This window comes from Musca autumnalis, unplaced genomic scaffold (assembly GCF_047663935.1).
Source record: "Musca autumnalis isolate F117 unplaced genomic scaffold, ASM4766393v1 scaffold_4, whole genome shotgun sequence".
NCBI lineage: Eukaryota > Metazoa > Arthropoda > Insecta > Diptera > Muscidae > Musca > Musca autumnalis.
The window spans coordinates 214,045,155-214,072,095 of NW_027411977.1; the positions used below are offsets into that span (position 1 = coordinate 214,045,155).

Genomic DNA, 26,941 nt, shown 5'->3' on the forward strand with positions numbered 1-26,941 from the left:
TTCTATAGAATAGAAGACCTCCGTAGGAGGTTTCTATAGAATAGAAGACCTCCGTAGGAGGTTTCTATAGAATAGAAGACCTCCGTAGGAGGCTTCTATAGAATAGAAGACCTCCGTAGGAGCCTTCTATAGAATAGAAGACCTCCGTAGGGGGCTTCTATAGAATAGAAGACCTCCGTAGGAGCCTTCTATAGAATAGAAGACCTCCGAAGGAGGCTTCTATAGAATAGAAGACCTCCGTAGGAGCCTTATATAGAATAGAAGACCTCCGTAGGAGGCTTCTATAGAATAGAAGACCTCCGAAGGAGGCTTCTATAGAATAGAAGACCTCCGTAGGATACATGTATAGAATAGAACACCTCCGTAGGATGCATCTATAGAATAGAAGACCTCCGTAGGAGGTTTCTATAGAATAGAAGACCTCCGTAGGAGGTTTCTATAGAATAGAAGACCTCCGTAGGAGGTTTCTATAGAATAGAAGACCTCCGTAGGAGGCTTCTATAGAATAGAAGACCTCCGTAGGAGGCTCTACAGAAAAGAAGACATTCATAGGAGGTTTCTATAGAATAGAAGACCTCCGTAGGAGGTTTCTGTAGAATAGAAGACCTCCGTAGGAGGTTTCTATAGAATAGAAGACCTCCGTAGGAGGTTTCTACAAAATAGAAGACCTCCGTAGGAGGCTTCTATAGAATAGAAGACCTCCGTAGGAGGCTTCTATAGAATAGAACACCTCGGTAGGAGGCTTCTATAGAATAGAAGACCTCGGTAGGAGGCTTCTATAGAATAGAGGACCTCGGTAGTAGGCTTCTATAGAATAGAAGACCTAGGTAGGAGGCTTCTATAGAATAGAAGACCTCCGTAGGAGGCTTCTATAGAATAGAAGACCTCAGTAGGAGGCTTCTATAGAATAGAAGACCTCCGTAGGTGGCTTCTATAGAATAGAAGACCTCAATAGGAGGCTTCTATAGAATAGAAGACCTCCGTAGGAGGCTTCTATAGAATAGAACACCTCAGTAGGATGCATCTATAGAATAGAACACCTCCGTAGGAGGCTTCTACAGAATAGAAGACCTCCGTAGGAGGCTTCTATTGAATAGAAGACCTCCATAGCAGGCTTCTATAGAATAGAAGACCTTCGTAGGAGGCATCTACAGAATAGAAGACCTCCGTAGGAGGCTTCTATAGAATAGAAGGCCTCGGTAGGAGGCTTCTATAGAATAGAAGACCTCCGTAGGAGGCTTCTATAGAATAGAAGACCTCCGTAGGAGCCTTCTATAGAATAGAAGACCTCCGTAGGAGCCTTCTATAGAATAGAAGACCTCCGTAGGAGGCTTCTATAGAATAGAAGACCTCCGTAGGAGGCTTCTATAGAATAGAAGACCTCCGTAGGAGGCTTCTATAGAATAGAAGACCTCCGTAGGAGGCTTCTATAGAATAGAAGACCTCCGTAGGAGGCTTCTATAGAATAGAAGACCTCCGTAGGAGGCTTCTATAGAATAGAAGACCTCCGTAGGAGGTTTCTATAGAATAGAAGACCTCCGTAGGAGGTTTCTATAGAATAGACGACCTGCGTAGGAGGTTTCTATAGATTAGAAGACCTCCGTAGGAGGCTTCTATAGAATAGAAGACCTCCGTAGGAGGCTTCTATAGAATAGAAGACCTCCGTAGGAGGCTTCTATAGAATAGAAGACCTCCGTAGGAGGCTTCTATAGAATAGAAGACCTCCGTAGGAGCCTTCTATAGAATAGAAGACCTCCGTAGGAGCCTTCTATAGAATAGAAGACCTCCGTAGGAGCCTTCTATAGAATAGAAGACCTCCGTAGGAGGCTTCTATAGAATAGAAGACCTCCGTAGGAGGCTTCTATAGAATAGAAGACCTCCGTAGGAGGCTTCTATAGAATAGAAGACCTCCGTAGGAGGCTTCTATAGAATAGAAGACCTCCGTAGGAGGCTTCTATAGAATAGAAGACCTCCGTAGGAGGCGTCTATAGAATAGAAGACCTCCGTAGGAGGCTTCTATAGAATAGAAGACCTCCGTAGGAGGCTTCTATAGAATAGAAGACCTCCGTAGGAGGTTTCTATAGAATAGAAGACCTCCGTAGGAGGTTTCTATAGAATAGACGACCTGCGTAGGAGGTTTCTATAGATTAGAAGACCTCCGTAGGAGGTTTCTATAGAATAGAAGACCTCCGTAGGAGGTTTCTATAGAATAGAAGACCTCCGTAGGAGGTTTCTATAGAATAGAAGACCTCCGTAGGAGGTTTCTATAGAATAGAAGACCTCCGTAGGAGGTTTCTATAGAATAGAAGACCTCCGTAGGAGGTTTCTATAGAATAGAAGACCTCCGTAGGAGGCTTCTATAGAATAGTAGACCTCCGTAGGAGCCTTCTATAGAATAGAAGACCTCCGTAGGGGGCTTCTATAGAATAGAAGACCTCCGTAGGAGCCTTCTATAGAATAGAAGACCTCCGAAGGAGGCTTCTATAGAATAGAAGACCTCCGTAGGAGGCTTCTATAGAATAGAAGACCTCCGTAGGATACATGTATAGAATAGAACACCTCCGTAGGATGCATCTATAGAATAGAAGACCTCCGTAGGAGGTTTCTATAGAATAGAAGACCTCCGTAGGAGGTTTCTATAGAATAGAAGACCTCCGTAGGAGGTTTCTATAGAATAGAAGACCTCCGTAGGAGGTTTCTATAGAATAGAAGACCTCCGTAGGAGGTTTCTATAGAATAGAAGACCTCCGTAGGAGGTTTCTATAGAATAGAAGACCTCCGTAGGAGGTTTCTGTAGAATAGAAGACCTCCGTAGGAGGTTTCTATAGAATAGAAGACCTCCGTAGGAGGTTTCTACAAAATAGAAGACCTCCGTAGGAGGCTTCTATAGAATAGAAGACCTCCGTAGGAGGCTTCTATAGAATAGAAGACCTCCGTAGGAGGCTTCTATAGAATAGAAGACCTCCGTAGGAGGCTTCTATAGAATAGAACACCTCCGTAGGATACATCTATAGAATAGAACACCTCCGTAGGATGCATCTATAGAATAGAAGACCTCCGTAGGAGGCTTCTATAGAATAGAAGACCTCCGTAGGAGGCTTCTATAGAATAGAAGACCTCCGAAGGAGGCTTCTATAGAATAGAACACCTCCGTAGGATACATCTATAGAATAGAACACCTCCGTAGGATGCATCTATAGAATAGAAGACCTCCGTAGGAGGTTTCTATAGAATAGAAGACCTCCGTAGGAGGCTTCTATAGAATAGAAGACCTCCGTAGGAGGCTTCTATAGAATAGAAGACCTCCGTAGGAGGCTTCTATAGAATAGAAGACCTCCGTAGGAGGCTTCTATAGAATAGAACACCTCCGTAGGATGCATCTATAGAATAGAACACCTCCGTAGGAGGCTTCTATAGTATAGAAGACCTCCGTAGGAGGCTTCTATAGAATAGAAGACCTCCGTAGGAGGCTTCTATAGAATAGATGACCTCCGTAGGAGGCTTCTATAGAATAGAAGACCTCCGTAGGAGGCTTCTATAGAATAGATGACCTCCGTAGGAGGCTTCTATAGAATAGAAGACCTCCGTAGGAGGCTTCTATAGAATAGAAGACCTCCGTAGCAGGCTTCTATAGAAGAGAAGACCTCCGTAGCAGGCTTCTATAGAATAGAAGACCTCCGTAGCAGGCTTCTATAGAATAGAAGACATCCGTAGGAGGCTTCTATAGAATAGAAGACCTCCGTAGGAGGCTTCTATAGAATAGAAGACCTCCGTAGGAGGCTTCTATAGAATAGAAGACCTCCGTAGGAGGCTTCTATAGAATAGAAGACCTCCGTAGGAGGCTTCTATAGAATAGAAGACCTCCGTAGGAGGCTCTACAGAAAAGAAGACATTCATAGGAGGCTTCTATAGAATAGAAGGCATCCATAGGAGGCTTCTATAGAATAGAAGACCTCCGTGGGAAGCTTCTATAGAATAGAAGACCTACGTAGGAGGCTTCTATAGAATAGAAGACCTACGTAGGAGGCTTCTATAGAATAGAAGACCTCCGTAGGAGGCTTCTATAGAATAGAAGACCTCCGTAGGAGGCTTCTATAGAATAGAAGACCTCCGTAGGAGGCTTCTATAGAATAGAAGACCTCCGTAGGAGGCTCTACAGAAAAGAAGACATTCATAGGAGGCTTCTATAGAATAGAAGGCATCCATAGGAGGCTTCTATAGAATAGAAGACCTCCGTGGGAAGCTTCTATAGAATAGAAGACCTACGTAGGAGGCTTCTATAGAATAGAAGACCTACGTAGGAGGCTTCTATAGAATAGAAGACCTCCGTAGGAGGCTTCTATAGAATAGAAGACCTCCGTAGGAGGCTTCTATAGAATAGAAGACCTCCGTAGGAGGCTTCTATAGAATAGAAGACATCCGTAGGAGGCTTCTATAGAATAGAAGACCTCCGTAGGAGGCTCTACAGAAAAGAAGACATTCATAAGAGGCTTCTATAGAATAGAAGATATCCGTAGAATAGAAGACCTCCGCAGCAGGCTTCTATAGAATAGAAGACCTCCGTAGCAGGCTTCTATAGAATAGAAGACCTCCGTAGCAGGCTTCTATAGAATAGAAGACCTCCGTAGGAGGCTTATATAGAATAGAAGACCTCTATAGGAGGCTTTTATAGAATGGAACACCCCCGTAGGAGGCTTCCATTGAATAGAAGATCACCGTAGGAGGCTTCTATAGAATAGAAGACCTCCGTAGCAGGCTTCTATAGAATAGAAGACCTCCGTAGTAGGCTTCTATAGAATAGAAGACCTCCGTAGTAGGCTTCTATAGACATCTTCTGGATGAAAATTGTATACCTTCAACGAAGACTAAATACCGAATTTCAACCATTTTGGTAGGATATTGAGGCCAAAACTTCAAAGTACCGAACGGTGTGATAATGAGGGGTAAAACCTTTAAAATACCGCAAATTGGGGGTACACTTCTGTTGGTCCTCTCTCAAAACGTGAACTTGTACTGACTAATTTGTGATGGAAAATTTTTGTAGCTCCAAAAGAGGCCAAATGCCTCGTTTCGGTGAAATTTTCAGGTCACAACCTTCAAAATGCCGAAAATCGGAAGATAACCTTCTATAGGGCTAAATGAAAACATGTACCTTTATCGACAGATTTCTGGTGGAAAGTTTTATACCACCAACGAAGACTAAGTACCAAACAACTACAAGTTCGAACTACTGAAATCGGAAGGTACCGTTCTGTGGAGGCTATATAACGACGTGGGCCTATACCGAAAGTTGGGAAGTTTTATATCCCCAACCAAGACGACTTGACAAGTTTCAACCATTTCGTTGGAATATTGAGGCCACAGCCTTCAAAATACCGAAAACCGAAAGGTACCCTTCTATGGGGGCTTAATGAAAACGTAGACCTTTACAGACAAATTTCTGGCGGAAATTTTAGTACCACCAACGAAGACTAAATACTAAATTTCAGCTATTTCAGTAGGACATTGGGGCCACAACCTTCGAAATACCTAAAATCGTGAGGTACCGTTCTCTTGGGGCTAAATAAAAGCCTTCCCGATATAGCCCATTTGATTTCAACAAATGGACAAACGGTCATGGTTATATCGACTGAGAATTGTATACTGATCAAGAATATGTATGCAGGGTCTTCGTCGAATATTTTGATTTGTTACAAACGGAATGACAAATTCTGTTATACCCTCCATATTATGGTGGAGGTTATAAAACCGGTTTCTCTCTCTCTAACAAAACAAAAATAAATTCTTTTTAAGACCCTAGCCCACAATGAGTATAGTTCAGCTGGAAAATGAAACACGTAGTCGCAAGAATAGCATATTTCTCAGGCCCACTATAGAAAACAGACATATGAGAGGATTTTGTGGAAAACCGCTACTTGGTTAGCCTTTGGTTCGGCCACAATTTCTCAATTTTGAGTTTGAATATGGCAACTAGTAGTTACAAGTCCCCGCATGGAGTTCTCCCGGCAAGAGTAAGTCTAAAATATATTTCGCTAAAGTCAATTCGAACCGTTACTTGATATCACAAATTGTAATTCTTGGATATAATTGTCTAATAATTTGGATTTTGTTCAAATCAGCAGCATTATTTAGATCTTAATTAGAGAAAAAAGTACACAAAACAACCACAAACAAATGATATTACTATTATTTACTCATTTATAAACAATAAAATCCAACTACGAAAACAAAGGTTTTGAAATTGTTTTCTAATTACCCACAATTGACAAACATCTAACACGAAAAAATAAAAAATATTATTCGCAAGCCACCTCAAGTACATGCACACATAAAAAATGGTAGTCTACAAGGTCATCATTGGTTGGCTACTAATTTGCTTTGTACAAATTCCACCATCCTTACAACAGAAGGTAGGTCCTACTATATTTTTTTTCAAGTTATCCAAAAATTCTGATTTTCTAATATGATTACTGATCCAGAAAAAATATGTCCTATTTTTAACCACCGATGTTGACTATCACCGAGAATTTATTTCCAATTACACCCTCTATATTGGAAAACAAAATTCAACGTTGAATTTTGATCTTGTGGTTGTGAAACAAGTAAAGGAGCCGGTATGGAATATGCTGAGAATTGACATGAAGGTGACTAAAGATGCGTCGTGGAATAGAGTTATGGGTTTTGATGTTAATTTTTGTGAATTGCTACAGCAGACCAAAGCACCGGGTTATTATTTGTTAAATATTTGGTTAAATAATATTTTGAAATATGGCACCCTGCCACGGGAATGTCCTGTAAGTGAGGTGAGTTTTTGGGAATTCTTAAGTTTCATTTCTATTGCAGAATTTGACGAAGTATATTTTTTTTTCAGGGTCACTATTTATGGCGAGATTTCAAATTGGACAAAAATAGTTTACCGCCGTTTATTGCCAAAGGTCTCTATCGAATATCTGTTCTTATGTATCGTAAACTGGATGCAAAGAAGGACATGCTAATGAATTCTACAATTGATATAATAATAAAATCGAAATAAAGTTCCAATGAAATCTGAAATCGAAAATTTAATTTACAGGTTTTAATTTTAAATTTTAGAGCAGTGAAAACAACAACAATAGAACAGAAGACCTCCGCAGGAGGCTTCTATAGAATAGAAGACCTCCGTATAGGAGGCTTCTATAGAATAGAAGACCTCCGTATAGGAGGCTTCTATAGAATAGAAGACCTCCGTATAGGAGGCTTCTATAGAATAGAAGACCTCCGTATAGGAGGCTTCTATAGAATAGAAGACCTCCGTATAGGAGGCTTCTATAGAATAGAAGACCTCCCTATAGGAGGCTTCTATAGAATAGAAGACCTCCGTATAGGAGGCTTCTATAGAATAGAAGACCTCCGTATAGGAGGCTTCTATAGAATAGAAGACCTCCGTATAGGAGGCTTCTATAGAATAGAAGACCTCCGTATAGGAGGCTTCTATAGAATAGAAGACCTCCGTATAGGAGGCTTCTATAGAATAGAAGACCTCCGTATAGGAGGCTTCTATAGAATAGAAGACCTCCGTATAGGAGGCTTCTATAGAATAGAAGACCTCCGTATAGGAGGCTTCTATAGAATAGAAGACCTCCGTATAGGAGGCTTCTATAGAATAGAAGACCTCCGTATAGGAGGCTTCTATAGAATAGAAGACCTCCGTATAGGAGGCTTCTATAGAATAGAAGACCTCCGTATAGGAGGCTTCTATAGAATAGAAGACCTCCGTATAGGAGGCTTCTATAGAATAGAAGACCTCCGTATAGGAGGCTTCTATAGAATAGAAGACCTCCGTATAGGAGGCTTCTATAGAATAGAAGACCTCCGTATAGGAGGCTTCTATAGAATAGAAGACCTCCGTATAGGAGGCTTCTATAGAATAGAAGACCTCCGTATAGGAGGCTTCTATAGAATAGAAGACCTCCGTATAGGAGGCTTCTATAGAATAGAAGACCTCCGTATAGGAGGCTTCTATAGAATAGAAGACCTCCGTATAGGAGGCTTCTATAGAATAGAAGACCTCCGTAAAGGAGGCTTTTCTATAGAATAGAAGACCTCAGTATAGGAGGCTTCTATAGAATAGAAGACCTCCGTATAGGATGCTTTTCTATAGAATAGAAGACCTCAGTATAGGAGGCTTCTATAGGATAGAAGACCTCCGTATAGGAGGCTTCTATAGAATAGAAGACCTCCGTAGGAAGATTCTATAGAATATAAGACCTCCGTAGGAGGCTTCTATAGAATAGAAGAACTCCGTAGGAGGCTTCTATAGAAGAGAAGACCTCCATAGGAGGCTTCTATAGAAGAGAAGACCTCCATAGGAGGCTTCTATAGAATAGAAGACCCCCGTAGGAAGCTTCTATAGAAGAGAAGACCTCCGTAGGAAGCTTCTATAGAAGAGAAGACCTCCATAGGAGGCTTCTATAGAATAGAAGAGCTCCGTAGGAGGCTTCTATAGAATAGAAGAGCTCCGTAGGAGGCTTCTATAGAATAGAAGAGCTCCGTAGGAGGCTTCTATAGAATAGAAGAGCTCCGTAGGAGGCTTCTATAAAATAGAAGAGCTCCGTAGGAGGCTTCTATCGAATAGAAGAGCTCCGTAGGAGGCTTCTATCGAATAGAAGAGCTCCGTAGGAGGCTTCAATCGAATAGAAGAGCTCCGTAGGAGGCTTCAATCGAATAGAAGAGCTCCGTAGGAGGCTTCTATCGAATAGAAGAGCTCCGTAGGAGGCTTCTATCGAATAGAAGAGCTCCGTAGGAGGCTTCTATCGAATAGAAGAGCTCCGTAGGAGGCTTCTATAGAATAGAAGACCTCCGTATAGGAGGCTTCTATAGAATAGAAGACCTCCGTATAGGAGGCTTCTATAGAATAGAAGACCTCCGTATAGGAGGCTTCTATAGAATAGAAGACCTCCGTATAGGAGGCTTCTATAGAATAGAAGACCTCCGTATAGGAGGCTTCTATAGAATAGAAGACCTCCGTATAGGAGGCTTCTATAGAATAGAAGACCTCCGTATAGGAGGCTTCTATAGAATAGAAGACCTCCGTATAGGAGGCTTCTATAGAATAGAAGACCTCCGTATAGGAGGCTTCTATAGAATAGAAGACCTCCGTATAGGAGGCTTCTATAGAATAGAAGACCTCCGTATAGGAGGCTTCTATAGAATAGAAGACCTCCGTATAGGAGGCTTCTATAGAATAGAAGACCTCCGTATAGGAGGCTTCTATAGAATAGAAGACCTCCGTATAGGAGGCTTCTATAGAATAGAAGACCTTCGTATAGGAGGCTTCTATAGAATAGAAGACCTCCGTAAAGGAGGCTTTTCTATAGAATAGAAGACCTCAGTATAGGAGGCTTCTATAGAATAGAAGACCTCCGTATAGGAGGCTTCTATAGAATAGAAGACCTCCGTAGGAAGATTCTATAGAATATAAGACCTCCGTAGGAGGCTTCTATAGAATAGAAGACCTCCGTATAGGAGGCTTCTATAGAATAGAAGACCTCCGTATAGGAGGCTTCTATAGAATAGAAGACCTCCGTATAGGAGGCTTCTATAGAAGAGAAGACCTCCATAGGAGGCTTCTATAGAATAGAAGACCCCCGTAGGAAGCTTCTATAGAAGAGAAGACCTCCGTAGGAAGCTTCTATAGAAGAGAAGACCTCCATAGGAGGCTTCTATAGAATAGAAGAGCTCCGTAGGAGGCTTCTATAGAATAGAAGAGCTCCGTAGGAGGCTTCTATAGAATAGAAGAGCTCCGTAGGAGGCTTCTATAGAATAGAAGAGCTCCGTAGGAGGCTTCTATAGAATAGAAGAGCTCCGTAGGAGGCTTCTATAGAATAGAAGAGCTCCGTAGGAGGCTTCTATCGAATAGAAGAGCTCCGTAGGAGGCTTCTATCGAATAGAAGAGCTCCGTAGGAGGCTTCAATCGAATAGAAGAGCTCCGTAGGAGGCTTCTATCGAATAGAAGAGCTCCGTAGGAGGCTTCTATCGAATAGAAGAGCTCCGTAGGAGGCTTCTATCGAATAGAAGAGCTCCGTAGGAGGCTTCTATCGAATAGAAGAGCTCCGTAGGAGGCTTCTATCGAATAGAAGAGCTCCGTAGGAGGCTTCTATCGAATAGAAGAGCTCCGTAGGAGGCTTCAATCGAATAGAAAAGCTCCGTAGGAGGCTTCTATCGAATAGAAGAGCTCCGTAGTAGGCTTGTATAGAATAGAAGAGCTCCGTAGGAGGCTTCTATAGAATAGAACACCTCCGTAGGAGGCTTCTATAGAATAGAAGACCTCCGTAGGAGGCTTCTATAGAATAGAAGACCTCCGTAGGAGGCTTCTATAGAATAGAAGACCTCCGTAGGATGCTTCTATTGAATAGAAGACCTCCGTAGGAGGCTTCTATAGAATAGAAGACCTCCGTAGGAGGCTTCTATAGAATATAAGACCTCCGTAGGATGCTTCTATTGAATAGAAGACCTCCGTAGGAGGCTTCTATAGAATAGAAGACCTCCGTAGGAGGCTTCTATAGAATAGAAGACCTCCGTAGGATGCTTCTATTGAATAGAAGACCTCCGTAGGAGGCTTCTATTGAATAGAAGACCTCCGTAGGAGGCTTCTATAGAATAGAAGACCTCCGTAGGAGGCTTCTATAGAATAGAAGACCTCCGTAGGAGGCTTCTATAGAATAGAAGACCTCCGTAGGAGGCTTCTATAGAATAGAAGACCTCCGTAGGAGGCTTCTATAGAATAGAAGACCTCCGTTTGAGGCTTCTATAGAATAGAAGACCTCCGTAGGAGGCTTCTATAGAATAGAAGACCTCCGTTTGAGGCTTCTATAGAATAGAAGACCTCCGTTTGAGGCTTCTATAGAATAGAAGACCTCCGTAGGAGGCTTCTATAGAATAGAAGACCTCCGTAGGAGGCTTCTATAGAATAGAAGACCTCCGTAGGAGACTTCTATAGAATAGAAGACCTCCGTAGGAGGCTTCTATAGAATAGAAGACCTCCGTAGGAGGCTTCTATAGAATAGAAGACCTCCGTAGGAGGCTTCTATAGAATAGAAGACCTCCGTAGGAGGCTTCTATAGAATAGAAGACCTCCGTAGGAGGCTTCTATAGAATAGAAGACCTCCGTAGGAGGCTTCTATAGAATAGAAGACCTCCGTATAGGAGGCTTCTATAGAATAGAAGACCTCCGTATAGGAGGCTTCTATAGAATAGAAGACCTCCGTATAGGAGGCTTCTATAGAATAGAAGACCTCCGTAGGTGGTCTATACAAAATTTCGTTGTCCTCTTGTTTTACAGAATATAGCCTTTCTCATCTGTGTTTTGTCTTGAAGTGGCGTGTTGCTCATCATTATTGTTATTGCTATAAAATAATTCAAAACCTAATTGTCACAGCTGGCTTTTCTATATAATTGCAAAGACCTAGCGTCCATTAAATAACCAATATTACAATAATCAAAAATAAATATTCTTCACACCTTGGTCTAAGAAGTTACTCATACTTGTTCTGAAAGACTGCGGGAAATTAAAAGTAATGATGCTGTTGCTTCTATTGCTATGGACAAAGTTTCTTCAAGGGGTTCAATATGTTACAGTGAAACAACAGCAACAAAAACACCCTTAAAACAATTCTCATCGAAGGTAAGCATTGTCACGTTTTCTATAAACACTAACAACATTTCTAAGATTTTCGCTCACACCTCAAAAACATTCAAAAGTAGTCTTTCCCCCTATTTGGAGAGGAAAAACTTTTCTTCTGTGCTGGGACTAATGCAACAAGTATGTTTGGAATTCTAACTTCAATGTTCACCAATTTTCACACAGCAAGTTCTCGTTGTAATGACGTTGAGAATGATGTTGTTGTTGCTGCTGCCACGTTTGTTGTAAAGACATCGAAACTACGTGGTGCAAATGTGTCGCAGGATTCAATTTAATAAAGATTGTTAAAATTACACTGCAATTTAATGCTCATGAAAGGTACTTTGGAGATTTGCTTTTGTTTGCAAAGGAAAGGTAATGGTAATAGGCGACTGCAAAGAGGAGCTATGCAAGGTTTTCTATTTTAAAGGTCACCGAAGAAGTCTTCCAAAAAGACAAGGCTTTTGCTCTAAAGACCTTCGATAAAAATAATTTATTGATGAGAAGACCTTATATGAAATACAAGACTACTGAACAGACCCTCCCTAGAATAGAATACTTCTCAAGAATCCATATTTCGCTTAGAAGTCCAATGATGAGTTCCTTTATGCAGTTATTAGTATAGAAGAGCTTAAAGGATGCCCACCCTCTACGAAACAAAATTGGGTCCTCTAAGAAGTGAGTAACATATAAATGGGTTCCCTATAGGCTCAAAGGTACTTGCAAGGGTCCTTTTTAGTATATCAGACCACAGTTTTCTGAAAAGGTATTCTAGGTACACTAAGATATCTGAAGGCATATTTTCTATAGAATGGAAGCCATCCGAATGGGTCATTCATGTAATATAAGTCCTCTTCAGATATTAAGGTATCTAAAGATGTGTTTTGTGAAAAGGATGACCTATAATGTATAGAGAAGTATGCCCTACCCCAGATAAAAGCAAAACATCCTTTCTAATCAGAACGACACGACCACATCCAACTGCTAACTGGGTGATGGATCGCCAGTTGGACAGTCCCTCCAATTCCCATGCAAAAGTGCTTTCTAGCAAGAGAGATCGACAAATCTGATCGCAAGCACAACCCCTCTCACCTGTTTGTAGGGGAAAGGAAGAACGGCATAAGTTCAAGAACTTCGTCCTTACAGAGAGCAGCCAAAGAGGATATAACACAGCAAAGAGTCCAGTTGATGGGACAAATTGAGGCATCATAAAGTGATCTGAAGTGGTCCTCTATAAAAGCGATATCCACGAAAAGGTTTCCTATGTAATAAAAGCCTCTGGAGATGTTTCAGGACATTATAGGACATTTAAGGAGGTCCGCCAAAGTGGACTTCTGCAAAAAGCCTATATAAAAAAGATTGACCTTAAAGGGGTACTCTATTGCGTAGTGGGTTGAACAGACATTTAGAATATAACAAATCTCAAAAGTCTCCTTAGTATAAGGTTCTCTATGCGGTGAAACACTTCTGAAGCAGTCCTCTATAGAATTGTATACATCTGAAGAGGTCAACTGTAGAACAGTAGAGGTCCTTCATAGAAAAGAAAAGGTCTAGAAAAGGTCCTCTATGGAATAGAAGACTTCCGAAGGGGTCCTATATGGAATAGAAGACCTCCAAATAGGTCCTCTATGGAACAGAAGATATCTAGAGAGGTCTTTTAAAGGAAAAAAGGAAAGGAAGAATTTTGAATAGAAGAATATAGGTCCTTTATGGAATAGAAGATGTCTGACGAAGTCCTCTGTGGATGAAAGACCTCTGAAGAGGTCCTCCATGGAATATACAAGTTCTAAAGAGGTCATCTGTGGAATAGCAGACTTCTGACCTGAGGAGCACTGAAGAATAGATAACCGAATAGACAACCTGTGAAGGGGTTTTCTTTTAAAAAGAAGACTTCTAAAGAAGTCCTCCATAGAATAAAGGACCTACGAAATGGTTTTCTGGTAATGGTATTGAAGACCTCTGAAGAGGTCCTCTGTGGAATAGAATAGATCTTCTGTGGAATAGAAAACCTCTGAAGAGGTCCTTTGTAAAATGGAAGATCTCCGAAATGTTGTTCCGTTGAAAAGAAGACTTCAGATGAGATTCTCTGTGAAATAGAAAATATCCGAAATGTTGTTCATTTGAATAGAAGACCTCTAAAGGGGATCACTGCGAAAAAGAAGACATCTGAAGAAGTCTTCTATGGAAGTTATCTGACGAAGTCCTCTGTGGTATTGAAGATCTCTAGGCATGTCCTATATGGAATAGAAGACCCCTGATGTGGTCCTCTATGAACTAGAAGACCTCTGAAGTAGTCTTCTAGGGAATGGTACACATCTGAAGAGACCTTTAGAAGACCACTGATACGGCCCTCTGTAACGTGGTTTTGTCGTAGGCTGGGTAGACTTAGTCGTGTAAAGGGTCGTCATAAGGGCCCACTAAACCTTACGGAATAAAAAGACGAGTAATCTCCCTTTCCTGTGGGTTAAATCGGATATTTATTGATGTAAAACTAATTTATATTCAACTGATGTTTAAATACGATAAGAAGGATAATTGGCAGGGGGATAGACAACTTGGATTCAGTGAGTGATTTGAAGATAATCGGGAACTCGGTGATTCGCCATTCGGTAGTAGGCGATCTGCAGATAATCGGAAACTCGGTGATTCGCTGTTCGGTTGTAGGCGATTTGAAGATAATCGGGAACTCGGTGATTCGTGTTGTAGATGTTCGGCCACTCGGGGTTCGTATGTGGTCGCCCACTCGGTGATTTGGTGTTCGGTCACTGGGTGATTCGTGTTCTAGAGGTTCGGACACTCGGTGATTCGGTGTTCAGGGTTCGGCCACTCGGTGATTAGTGTTGTAGATGTTCGGGCACTCGGAGTTCGTATGTGTTCGGCCACTCGGTGATTCGGTGTTCAGGGTTCGGCCATTCGGTGAATCGTGTAGTAGATGTACGGTCACCCGGATTTCTTGTTCAGCCACTCGGTGATTCGGTATTAGGGGTTTGTATGTGTTCGGCCACTCGTTGGTTCCGCGTTCGGTATTCGGTCACTCGGTGATTCGTGTTGTAGCTGTTCGGCCACTCGGTGTTCGTATGGTTGCTCGGCCCCTCACCACTCGTGTTGTAGGGGTTCGGCCACTCTGTGGTTCGGTTCGGTTGTTTGGGACGCGGTTAGTTAGTGTTAGTTCTAAATTAACCTCTACAATATACTATGAGTATGACTAGTAGAACAACCCCCGAAGGTGGAGTGGAACAACACCCGGAGGTTGAGTGGAGCAACACCCGAAGGTGGAGTGGAACAACACCCGGAGGTTGAGTGGAGCAACACCCGAAGGTGGAGTGGAACAACACCCGGAGGTGGAGTGGAACAACACCCGAAGGTGGAGTGGAACAACACCCGAAGGTGGAGTGGAACAACACCCGAAGGTGGAGTGGAACAACACCCGGAGGTTGAGTGGAACAACACCCGGAGGTGGAGTGGAACAACACCCGTAGGTGGGGTGGAACAACACCCGAAGGTGGATTGCAACAACACCCGAAGGTGGAGTGGAACAACCCCCGAAGGTGTAGTGGAACAACACCCGAAGGTGTAGTGGAACAACACCCGGAGGTGGAGTGGAACAACACCCGAAGGTGGAGTGGAACAACACCCGAAGGTGGAGTGGAACAACACCCGAAGGTGGAGTGGAACAACACCCGAAGGTGGAGAGGAACAACACCCGAAGGTAGAGTGGAACAACACCCGAAGGTGGAGTGGAACTACACCCGAAGGTGGAGTGGAACAACACCCGAAGGTGGATTGGAACAACACCCAAAGGTGGAGTGGAACAACACCCGAAGGTGGAGTGGATGTATTAGCCACCGCGCAAAGGGGTAGCTCTCGAAAATACTTCTCAACATTTCTACACTCCAGTGTCAGTTGGCGGACCATGAACACACAACTGTACTTAAGCCCGTATGGCTGGCTCCCTGCAGTAGCAAGCGTCTCAGTCCCACCACAAACTGAAATACTTAAATGGACGGTCGCACAAAGCAATTGAGAATTACTCCGTTGTTCTCATGTTGGTGATTAATCAAAATGCATTGTAACGCACCGCCCCCGTTGTATAGGTATGGGTTTTAACAGTATGGATGGCATTGCGTTGTTAGGTGGTGGGCCATAATATTGTTCCTAATATGTACGTGATCATTTTGTCACGTTACACCTCTTTGAAATAGAGAGACCCCTAAAGAGGTCCTTTATAGAATAGAAGACCTCTGAAGGTGTCGTTTATGGTATAGAAGACATCTGAAAAGGTCCACTATGGAATAGAAGACCACTGAAGAGGTCCATTATGAAATAAAAGACCTCTGAAGAGGTCCTCTGGGAAATAAAAATTTTCTTAAATTTTCCTAAATAAATAGAAGACCTCTAAAGAGGTTCTTTGCGATGTAGGAGACCCTTGGGCATTTGTGGTATAGAAGACATCTGAATAAGTCCTCTATGAATTAAAGGACTTCTGAAGAAGTCCGCTATGGAAGAGAAAACCTCTGAAGAGGTCATTTATGCAATAGAAGATCTTTAAAGAGGTATTTTATGCAAAACAAGGCTTCTGAAGAGTACCCCTATAGAACAGAAGACCTCTGAAGAAGTGCTCTATGGAATAGAATACCTCTGAAGAGGATATTTAGGTCCCCTATGCAACCGTAGGCTACTGGAGAGGTAATATATGGAATAGAAGAGGTCTTTTCTGCAATAGAGGACATTTAAAGAGGTCTTTTTTGGAACCGAAGACCTAAGAAAAGGTTATATATGCAATAGAAGACTTCGATAGAAGTTCTCTGAAGAGGTCCTCCATAGAAAAACTGACTTCTGAAGCGGTTCTCTATGGAATAGAATACCTCTGAAGAGGTCCTCTGTGGTATAGAAGACCTATGATGAGGTCCTCTATGGACATCTGAGGATATTCTCTATGGAATAAAAGATCTCTGAATAGTATTATGTAGAATAGAAGGTCCTTTATGCATTCATAGTCTTTTGAAGAGGTAAAATTTGAAATTTAACATCTTTAAAGAGGTCCTCTTTGAAATAGAGGACATACGAAAAGGTCTGTTTTGGAACAGAAGACATCAGAAAAGGTTACCTATGCAATATAAGACTTTCTGAAGAGGTATTTTATGCAATTGAAGACTTCTGAAGAGGTAATCTATGGAATGGAACTTATCTGAAGAGGTCTAAGAAGACTATGGAAAAAAAGAGCTTTGAAGGGATGCTCTATGGAATATAAGGGCATATATGTGGGCCTCTATCGAAAAGAAGACCTTTGAACGGATCCTCTATGGATATTCTCTTATGGAATATCAGGTCCTCATGGGCATCTGATGAAGGCCTCCAAAGGCCTCTGTGTGAAATAACAGATTTATGAGGAGGTCATATATAAAAATGAATGGAAGCCCTCTAATATGTTCATCTATGGAACAGTAGCACTCTAATCAGTTCATGTATGTAGTAGAGGACCTCGGAAGAGGTGCTTCAGGGAATAGGAGATTTTTGAAGAGGTCCTCTATGGACCACGTTTCTTGGTCTGAGGTTCATTGGAAAACTATTGTTTAAAAATCCACGTTTATTGTTGTTCGGATGGTGCCTCAGAAAATATTCTGTAAAAATCCACTTTTATTGTTGCTCGAATGGTGCCTCAGAAAATAATCTTTAAAAATCCAAGTTTATTGTTGCTCGAATGGTACCTCAGAAAATATTCTTTAAAAATCCACGTTCATTGTTGCTCAGGTGGTGCCTCAGAAAATAATCTTTAAAAATTCCACGTTTACTGGTTCGGATGGTGCCTCAGAAAATAATCTTTAAAAATTCCACGTTTATTGGTTCAGATGATGCCTCAGAAAATTATCTTTAAGAATTCCACGTTTATTGGTTCGGATGCTGTCTTAAAAATATTATTTAAAAAATCCAAGTAGTTTGGTTCGAATGGTGCCTTAGAAAATATTCTTTTAAGAATCCACGTATTTTGGTTCGAATGGTGCCTCAGAAAATATTTTTTAAAAATTCATTTGTTAATTCACGTTCATTGCTCCGTCAAATCATCCACCCAACCAGAAAATGCCTATCCTCTTCTAAACAGTACACGGCATCCCTTGTCGCAGTGAATAAACTTAAATTATCTCAAGCCAGGTAAGCTTGCGAAAATTACATCAACTTGAAACTAACGAGACGACAACATTTTCAATGGAATTGGTGGATAAACGAATGAATAAATCGAAATGACAGGAGGACATGAGTACATGTGTGTGTGTGCGTTCGTCTAAATGAAAGAAAATAACATTTACCAAATATGTTCCAACTGTGATGATTACAATGTAGTTGTTTTTTTTTCTTCTTCCACATCCTTTTTGGAATCCAAAAAATCTATTATATCGCACTCGCTTGTAACTCGGATGTTTTGTATCTCAGCTAGCTATGGCGGATGTGTGGACGGACGGACAAGTGTGTGTTTTCTCTCATGCGGAAATAGATGTTCAAATTGTACAAATCTCTCGTAATAATATGGCAAAATGCGTACAATTACGTATCGGTGTAAATGACGGCCGCCACAAGTGCCAAGCTAAGCGACAACAACACAATGACGACGACGTGGTGTGGTGTCATTCAATGTCTTCTTATTTGTTGCTGAACAGTTAGTTTTCGTTAGATGGGGAAATTCATTACAATTAGAGCCATGATGCCATTAGAATTGTTAAGATACAAAATGTTTTCACGGCTGTTGCACAGAACAATGGAAAGGTTGGTTGTTAAAAATGGGAATGGATAGGGATAGTGATGAATGAAATGCTATTAGGACTCAATTGATAATGACCTTTTACAGAAGAAACCACAACGTGCCTTGCAAAAATATTTTTTCCAAAATTTTAAATTTTTTAATAATTGTGGATTTTTTTAAAGAATATTTTTCAATAATCGTGGATTTTTCAAAGAATATTTTTTCAAAAATCGTGCATTTTTTAAAATATATTTTTTCAAAAATCGTGGATTTTTAAATAAATATTTTTTTCAAAAATCGTGGATTTTTTTTTTATAAAAGTTTTTTTTAATAATCGTGGATTTTTTTTTTATAAAAGTTTTTTTTAATAATCGTGGATTTTTTTAAACAATATTTTTTTCAATAATCACAATACATAATTATTTAAATAATATATTTTTTAAATCATAGATTTTTATAGAATATTGTTTTAAAAATCGAGCATTTTTTAAATATATTCTTTTAATAATCGTGGATTTTTTTAAAGAATATTTTTTTAATAGTGGATTTTTTTAAAGAATATTTTTTCATAATCGTGGATTTTTTTAAAAAATATTTTTTCAATAATCGTGGATTTTTTAAAAAAATATTTTTTCAATAATCGTGGATTTTTTAAAAAATATTTTTTCAATAATCGTGGATTTTTTAACAAATATTTTTTCAATATTCGTGGATTTTTTAAAAAATATTTTTTCAATAGTCGTGGTTTTTTTAAAAAATATTTTTTCAATAATCATTTTTTAAAAAATATTTTTTCAATAATCATTTTTTAAAAAATATTTTTTCAATAATCGTGGATGTTTTAAAAAATATTTTTTCAATAATCGTGGATTTTTTTAAAAAATATTTTTTCAATAATCGTGGATTTTTTAAAAAATATTTTTTCAATAATCGTGGATTTTTTAAAAAATATTTTTTCAATAATCGTGGATTTTTTAAAAAATATTTTTTCAATAATCGTGGATTTTTTAAAAAATTTTTTTTTCAATAATCGTGGATTTTTTAAAAAAATATTTTTTCAATAATCGTGGATTTTTTAAAAAATATTTTTTCAATAATCGTGGTTTTTTTAAAAATATTTTTTCAATAATCGTGGATTTTTTTAAAAATATTTTTTCAATAATCGTGGATTTTTTAAAAAATATTTTTTCAATAATCGTGGATTTTTTAAAAAATATTTTTTCAATAATCGTGGATTTTTAAAAAATTTTTTTTTCGTGGATTTTTTAAAAAATATTTTTTCAATAATCGTGGATTTTTTAAAAAATATTTCTTCAATAATCGTGGATTTTTTAAAAAATATTTTTTCAATAATCGTGGATTCTTTAAAAAATATTTTTCAATAATCGTGGATTTTTTAAAAAATATATTTTCAATAATCGTGGATTTTTAAAAAATATTTTTTCAATAATCGTGGATTTTTTAAAAGAATATTTTTTTAATAATCGTTGATTTTTTAAAGAATATTTTTTCAATAATCGTGGATTTTTTAAAGAACATTTTTTCAATAATCGTGGATTTTTTAAAGAATATTTCTTCAATAATCGTGGATTTTTTAAAGAATATTTTTTCAATAATCGTGGATTTTTTAAAGAATATTTTTTCAATAATCGTGGATTTTTTAAAGAATATTTTTTCAATAATCGTGAATTATTTAAAGAATATTTTTTCAATAATCGTGGATTTTTTAAAGAATATTTTTTCAATAATAGTGGATTTTTTAAAGAATATGTTTCCAATAATCGTGGATTTTTTAAAGAATATTTTTTCAATAATCGTGGATTTTTTTAAAGAATATTTTTTCAATAATCGTGGATTTTTTAAAGAATATTTTTTCAATAATCGTGGATTTTTTAAAGAATATTTTTTCAATAATCGTGAATTTTTTAAAGAATATTTTTTCAATAATCGTGGATTTTTTAAAGAATATTTTTTCAATAATCGTGGATTTTTTTAAAGAATATTTTTTCAATAATCGTGGATTTTTTAAAGAATATTTTTTCAATAATCGTGAATTTTTTAAAGAATATTTTTTCATAACCGTGGATTTTTTTAAACAATATTTTTTTCATAATCGTGGATTTTTTAAAGAATATTTTTTCATAATCGTGGATTTTTTTTAAAGAATATTTTTTCATAATCGTGGATTTTTTTAAAGAATATTTTTTCATAATCGTGGATTTTTTTAAAGAATATTTTTTCATAATCGTGGATTTTTTAAAGAATATTTTTTCATAATCGTGGATTTTTTTAAATAATATTTTTTCATAATCGTGGATTTTTTTAAATAATATTTTTTCATAATCGTGGATTTTTTTAAAGAATATTTTTTCATAATCGTGGATTTTTTTAAAGAATATTTTCTCATAATCGTGGATTTTTTTAAAGAATGTTTTTTCATAATCGTCGATTTTTTAAAAAAATATTTTTTCAATAATCGTCGATTTTTTAAAAAAATATTTTTTCAATAATCGTCGATTTTTTAAAAAAATATTTTTTCAATAATCGTCGATTTTTTAACATATATTTTTTCAATAATCGTCGATTTTAATCGTGGATTTTTTTAAAGAATATTTTTTCATAATCGTGGATTTTTTAAAGAATATTTTTTCATAATCGTGGATTTTTTTAAATAATATTTTTTCATAATCGTGGATTTTTTTAAATAATATTTTTTCATAATCGTGGATTTTTTTAAAGAATATTTTTTCATAATCGTGGATTTTTTTAAAGAATATTTTCTCATAATCGTGGATTTTTTTAAAGAATATTTTTTCATAATCGTCGATTTTTTAAAAAAATATTTTTTCAATAATCGTCGATTTTTTAAAAAAATATTTTTTCAATAATCGTCGATTTTTTAAAAAAATATTTTTTCAATAATCGTCGATTTTTTAAAAAAATATTTTTTCAATAATCGTCGATTTTTTAACATATATTTTTTCAATAATCGTCGATTTTTTAACATATATTTTTTCAATAATCGTCGATTTTTTTTAAAAAAATATTTTTCAATTTACTTTTTTTGAAATCGTAGATTTTTTAGAGAATATTGTTTTAAAAATCGTGGATTTTTTCCACAATCTCGGATTTTTTAATGAATATTTTTGGAAAAATCTTAGACTTTTAATGAATATTTTTTTGAAAATCGCGGACTTTTTAATGAGAGTTTTTAAAAATTGGGAATTGTTTAATAAATATTTTTTTCAAAAATCGTGAATTTTTTCAGTAATAGTAGATTTTTTAAAGAATATTTGTTAATAATCGTCGATTTTTTAAAGAATATTTTTTGAATATTCGTGGATATTTTAAAAATTATTTTTCAATAATCGTGTATTTTTTATCCAAATATTTTTACAATAGTTTTTTAAATGTACTTTCAATAATCGTCGATTTTTTAAAAATTATTTTTTCAATATTCGTCGATTTTTTAAAAATTATTTTTTCAATATTCGTCGATTTTTTAAAAAATATTTTTTTTTAATAATCGTCAGTTTTTTTAAAAATATTTTTTCAATAATCGTAGATTTTAATAATATATTTTTTCAATAATCGTTGATTTTTTTAAAATATGTTTTTTTGTAATAATCGTCGAATTTTATAAAAAATAATTTTTTCAATAATCGTGTATTTTTTAAAGCATATATTTTCAAAAATCTCAGATTTTTGAAAGAATATTATTTCAAAAATCGTGGATTTTTTAGGAATATTTTTTCAATAATCGTGAATTTTTAAAGAACATATTTTCAAAAATCTTGGATTTTTTTTAACGAATAGTATTTCAAAAAACGTGGATCTTTTAGAAGAATATTTTTTAATAATCGTAATAATTATTTAATGAGTATTTTATTAGAATTGTAGATTTTTTAAAGATCTTTTTTTTAAATCATACATTTTTTAAAAAATGAATTTTATTTTATCGCTTATTTTTTATAGAAAATTGTTTTAAAAATCGTGGATTTTTTAAAAATATTTTTTCAATAATCGTGAATTTTTAAAAGAATATTTTTTTTAATAATCGTGCATTTTTTTAAGAATATTTTTTTAATAATCGTGGATTTTTTAAGAATATTTTTTGAAATATTAGGGATTTTTTAAAGAATATGTTTTCAAAAATAACGGATTTTTTAAAGATATTTTTTCAAAAATATTGGATTTTTTAAAGAAAATTTTTCAAAAATATTGGATTTTTAAATAAATTTTTTTTCAAAAATATTAGATTTTTTAAAGGTATTTCTTTGAAAAATCTTGGATTTTTTAAAGATATTTTTTTCAAAAATCTTGGATTTTTTAAATAACATTTTTTTCAAAAATCTTGGATTTTTTAAATATTTTTTTTTTCTCAAAAATATTGGATTTTTTAAAGATAATTTTTCAAAAATCTTGGATTTTTAAATAAAATTTTTTCAAAAATCTTCGATTATTTAAAGAATATTTTTTCAAAAATCTTTTTTTACAATTGTGGATAATGTTTAGAATATTTTTTTAAAAACCGTGAATTTTTTGTTAAAATATTTTTTAATAATTATGGATTTTTTTAAAGAATATTTTTTCACTAATCGTGGATTTCTTAGAGAATATTTTTCAATAATCGTGAACTTTTTAAAGAATGTTTTTGCAATAATAGTGAATTTTTTAAATAATATTTTTTCCATAATAGTGGTTTTTTAAAGAATATTTTTTCAATAATCGCGGTTTGTTTTTTTTTTATGTTAAATAATGTTTTTTTTTGTAATAATCGTGAATTTTTTAAAAAATATTTTTCAATAATCGTTGTTTTTTTTTAAGAATATTTTTGTTTAAACTTTTAAATAATATTTTTGCAAAAATCGTGGATTTTTTAAGAATATTTTCTTAAAATTTTTAAATAATACTTTTCAATAACCGTAGATTTTTTAAAAATATTTTTTTCAATAACCGTGAATTTTTTTTTAAATATTATTTTAATAAAATTTGATCTTTAAAGAAGATTTTTTAAAAATATTTTTTCAGTAATCGTGGATTATTGACTGTATCAAAGTGCACCAAACCTCTGAACTCTTTCATTCTCCCACTTATTACACCACCTCCCCCTCTTTCACTCTTTACAAACATAACACAATATAAATTTATTGGAATTTTTATCATAAATGTTTACAACCAAAACAGGACACCAGCAAAAAAATGTTTCAAAGTTGATTGCAACAAACAACAAACGTCAAGCCAAAATAAGACAACAAAAAAGCAAAACAACATTTCTTGGATGGCAAATATTCTCCATATGGTTTTTTCTTCCTCTTTATTTTTTTGGCCATGTAACTCATTCTTATTGGTTGGTTGGTGTTATTTTTGGCTCCCTAGGCTTGTCCTCAGGGACTTTGGCAGCGTGGGTGAGTTGCATGAATGAATGATATGAAATATAATGTAACCAACCACTGAGGCCTGCAACAGCTTGGCCAGAAGAGAATTTTTTTCTTTTTTTTTGTCACATGGCATTGGCTGCATTTTTGCCGGCTATTCAGTTTTTCGGTAATGCAACATTGCACACATGATGAATTTATAGCACTTTAGAAAAATTTTTGCAATGTAAGGGCAATATATTTTGTCGAAAACGTCCTTCTATGGTGTGGTTGGCTGTTTGCTTGCCTTCTGGGGAACTTGGAAACGTAGTGTGTTTGTTTTTTTTTTCTTGTTGGCTTCTAAATTGAGTCCGGGTGTCATTTCTAAATATTTTATAAGTGAATGGTGTGGGAGGGAGGGAAGATTTCCAGTTAAAGGATTGCACTTTGATAAAAGTGACAATTTACTTTTTGCCATTTTTTGTTGTCGTTCTCAATTTCTGTCATTTTTGTAAAGAGTTGAAGTTAGCTAGCATACACAACTTATGTTGCCGTTTTTTTCAGCTTAAATGAGAAAATTGGAAAATTTTGACAGTTTATTTATGATTTTGAGGTTAGTTATAACAATTTTAGGATCAATTAAGACATATTGGACACATTGTTAGTAGTTAACACAACATTGCGATGCGACCAAAAATACTTTTTAAAAAAATCGGCGATTATTGAAAATATAGTTTTACAAAATTTACTATTACACTGTGCAACATTTTGGAGCCAATCGCGTGCAAACAACTTCTGTCCAGAATTTTATGAAAGTAGAGAACCAATAGGAAAAACCATATTTGGGTTTTGTTTTCTTAGATCGGGTTCGGTTTTTATGGCCTCATCTAAACATGGTTAAATATCGAATTTTTAAAACAAATTGGGGCTGTATCTCTGAAACAAGTACGAATCTTGTTTTGACATCTGCAGCAAACTTGTAGATAAGAGCAAGAAGAAAATATTTGGAGGACTAGTGAACTCGAAAAACTGCACTTATTGTCTCAAATTTTATAATATTTCTAAAAATTCTATAATTTGTGTATATTTCTCAGCGTATCTCCCAAACTGTTACATTTTTCTTAAAGTTACCGTTGAGAAAATATTCTCTGGAATGTAATGCACAACTCTTCAGAACATTGCATCGTTGTAAAATGCCTCAATCGCCTTGTTTATAGCAAAATTTTCAACAACAATTTGGTAAATATTTCAAAAACTCATTAAAATCCCCATCATGAGAATAAACAGTCTGTGTGAACATTCGCACATCGAAGTAATCATTTGCGACCCTATAAAGTACGTATATTCTTGATCAGGATAAAATTCTAAGACGATCTAGCCATGTCCGTCTGTCCGTCTGTCTGTTCGTCTGTTGTAATCACTCTAGCGTCCGCAATAATTGAGAAAGAGTGCTGAAATTTTGCACCCGAGGGTCTTTTTTCCATAGGCAGGTCAAGTTCGAAGATGGGCTATATCGGTCCACTATTTGGTATAGCCCCCATATAACGGTACCTGCGGATTTGAGGTATTTTGACGTTCTTCGCCACATTCCCAGACCGAATTAGCTATAATTTGGCACTTAGGGTTCTTAGTGATCTACAAACTTATATCCCAAAGGATATGGGCATAGGTCCATGTTTTGGTATAGTCCCCATATAACGGTACCTCCCGATTTTCGGTATTTTGAGAATTTTAGCCACAATTTGTAACCGAACTATCTGCAATTTGACATTTGAGGTTCTCAGTGGTCATGAAACATCTCCAACAAACATCGTCAACATAGGTTCATGTTTTGGTATAGCCCCCATATAACGGTACCTCCCAATTTTCGGTATTTTGAGAATTTTAGCTACAGTTTTAACCGAAATAGCTGTAATTTGACATTTGAGGTTCTCAGTGGTCATGAAACATCTCCAACAAACATCGTCAACATAGGTTCATGTTTTGGTATAGCCCCCATATAACGGTACCTCCCAATTTTCGGTATTTTGAGAATTTTAGCTACAGTTTTAACCGAAATAGCTGTAATTTGACATTTGAAGTTCTCAGTGGACATAAAACATCTCCAACGAAACATCGTCAACATAGGTCCATGTTTTGGTATGGCCCCCTTATAACCGTATCTTCCGATTTTCGGTATTTTGAGCATTTTAGTTACAATTTCTAACCGAACTAGCTGTAATTTGACATTTGAAGTTCTCAGTGCTTATGAAACATCTCCACGAAACATCGTCAACATAGGTCCATGTTTTGGTATAGCCCCCATATAACGGTACCTCCCGATTTTCGGTATTTTGAGAATTTTAGCTACAATTTTTAACCGAACTAGCTGTAATTTGCCATTTGAGGTTCTCAGTGGTCATGAAATATCTTCACCAAGCATCGTCAACATAGGTCCATGTTTTGGTATAGCCCCCATATAACGGTACCTCCCGATTTTCGGTATTTTGAGAATTTTAGCCACAATTTGTAACCGAAATATCTGCAATTTGACATTTGAGGTTCTCAGTGGTCATGAAACATCTCCACCAAACATCGTCAACATAGGTCCATGTTTTGGTATAGCCCCCATATAACGGTACCTCCCAATTTCCGTATTTTGAGAATTTTAGCTACAGTTTTTAACCGAAATAGCTGTAATTTGACATTTGAAGTTCTCAGTGGTCATAAAACATCTCCAACGAAACATCGTCAACATAGGTCCATGTTTTGGTATAGCCCCCATATAACGGTATCTCCCGATTTTCGGTATTTTGAGAATTTTAGCTGCAATTTTTTTTGTAATGATCGGTATTTTGAGAATTTCAGCTACAATTTTGTCTATTCAAAAATAATCGTCAATATATGTAGGTCCATGTTTTGGTATATCCCCCCATATAACTGTACCTCCTGATTTTCGGGAATTTTCAGTGGTCACGAAATTTCTTCACTAAAATTCGTCAACATGGGTCCATTTTTGAGGGTCTACATTGTTTTGATGAAACTACCCTTAATTTGACTCTTGAAGTTCCCTGCAGCTATAAAACTTTTCCGTCAACAAATTTAAAGATAGGTTGACTCTTTGATATAGCCTCGTAGGTGGTACCTTTCACCGAGCTGAACACATTTTTTTAGATTAGATTAGATAACACTGTGCAACAAAATGGAGGT

General features: G+C 36.3%; 2 protein-coding genes across 2 annotated transcripts in view; one reads left to right on the forward strand and one right to left on the reverse strand.

Annotated features, from left to right (window-relative positions):
• LOC141404401 (uncharacterized) overlaps positions 1–26,941 on the reverse strand; it is a 139,464-nt gene that overhangs the window by 15,398 nt on the left and 97,125 nt on the right. The window lies entirely within an intron of this gene.
• On the forward strand, positions 6,336–7,033 carry LOC141403227 (uncharacterized). The gene is made up of 3 exons (XM_073985413.1): positions 6,336–6,410; positions 6,480–6,803; positions 6,872–7,033. Exons 1-3 carry the CDS (start codon positions 6,336–6,338, stop codon positions 7,031–7,033), a joined length of 561 nt encoding a protein of 186 aa, XP_073841514.1.

Bases quoted from the DNA above. Each gene is read 5' to 3' on its own strand.
- LOC141403227 (XM_073985413.1), top strand. From the start codon at position 6,336: ATGGTAGTCTACAAGGTCATCATTGGTTGGCTACTAATTTGCTTTGTA. The intron at 6,411-6,479 runs GTAGGTCCTACT...TTACTGATCCAG, and splicing joins CACCATCCTTACAACAGAAG to AAAAAATATGTCCTATTTTT. The intron at 6,804-6,871 runs GTGAGTTTTTGG...TTTTTTTTTCAG, and splicing joins GGGAATGTCCTGTAAGTGAG to GGTCACTATTTATGGCGAGA.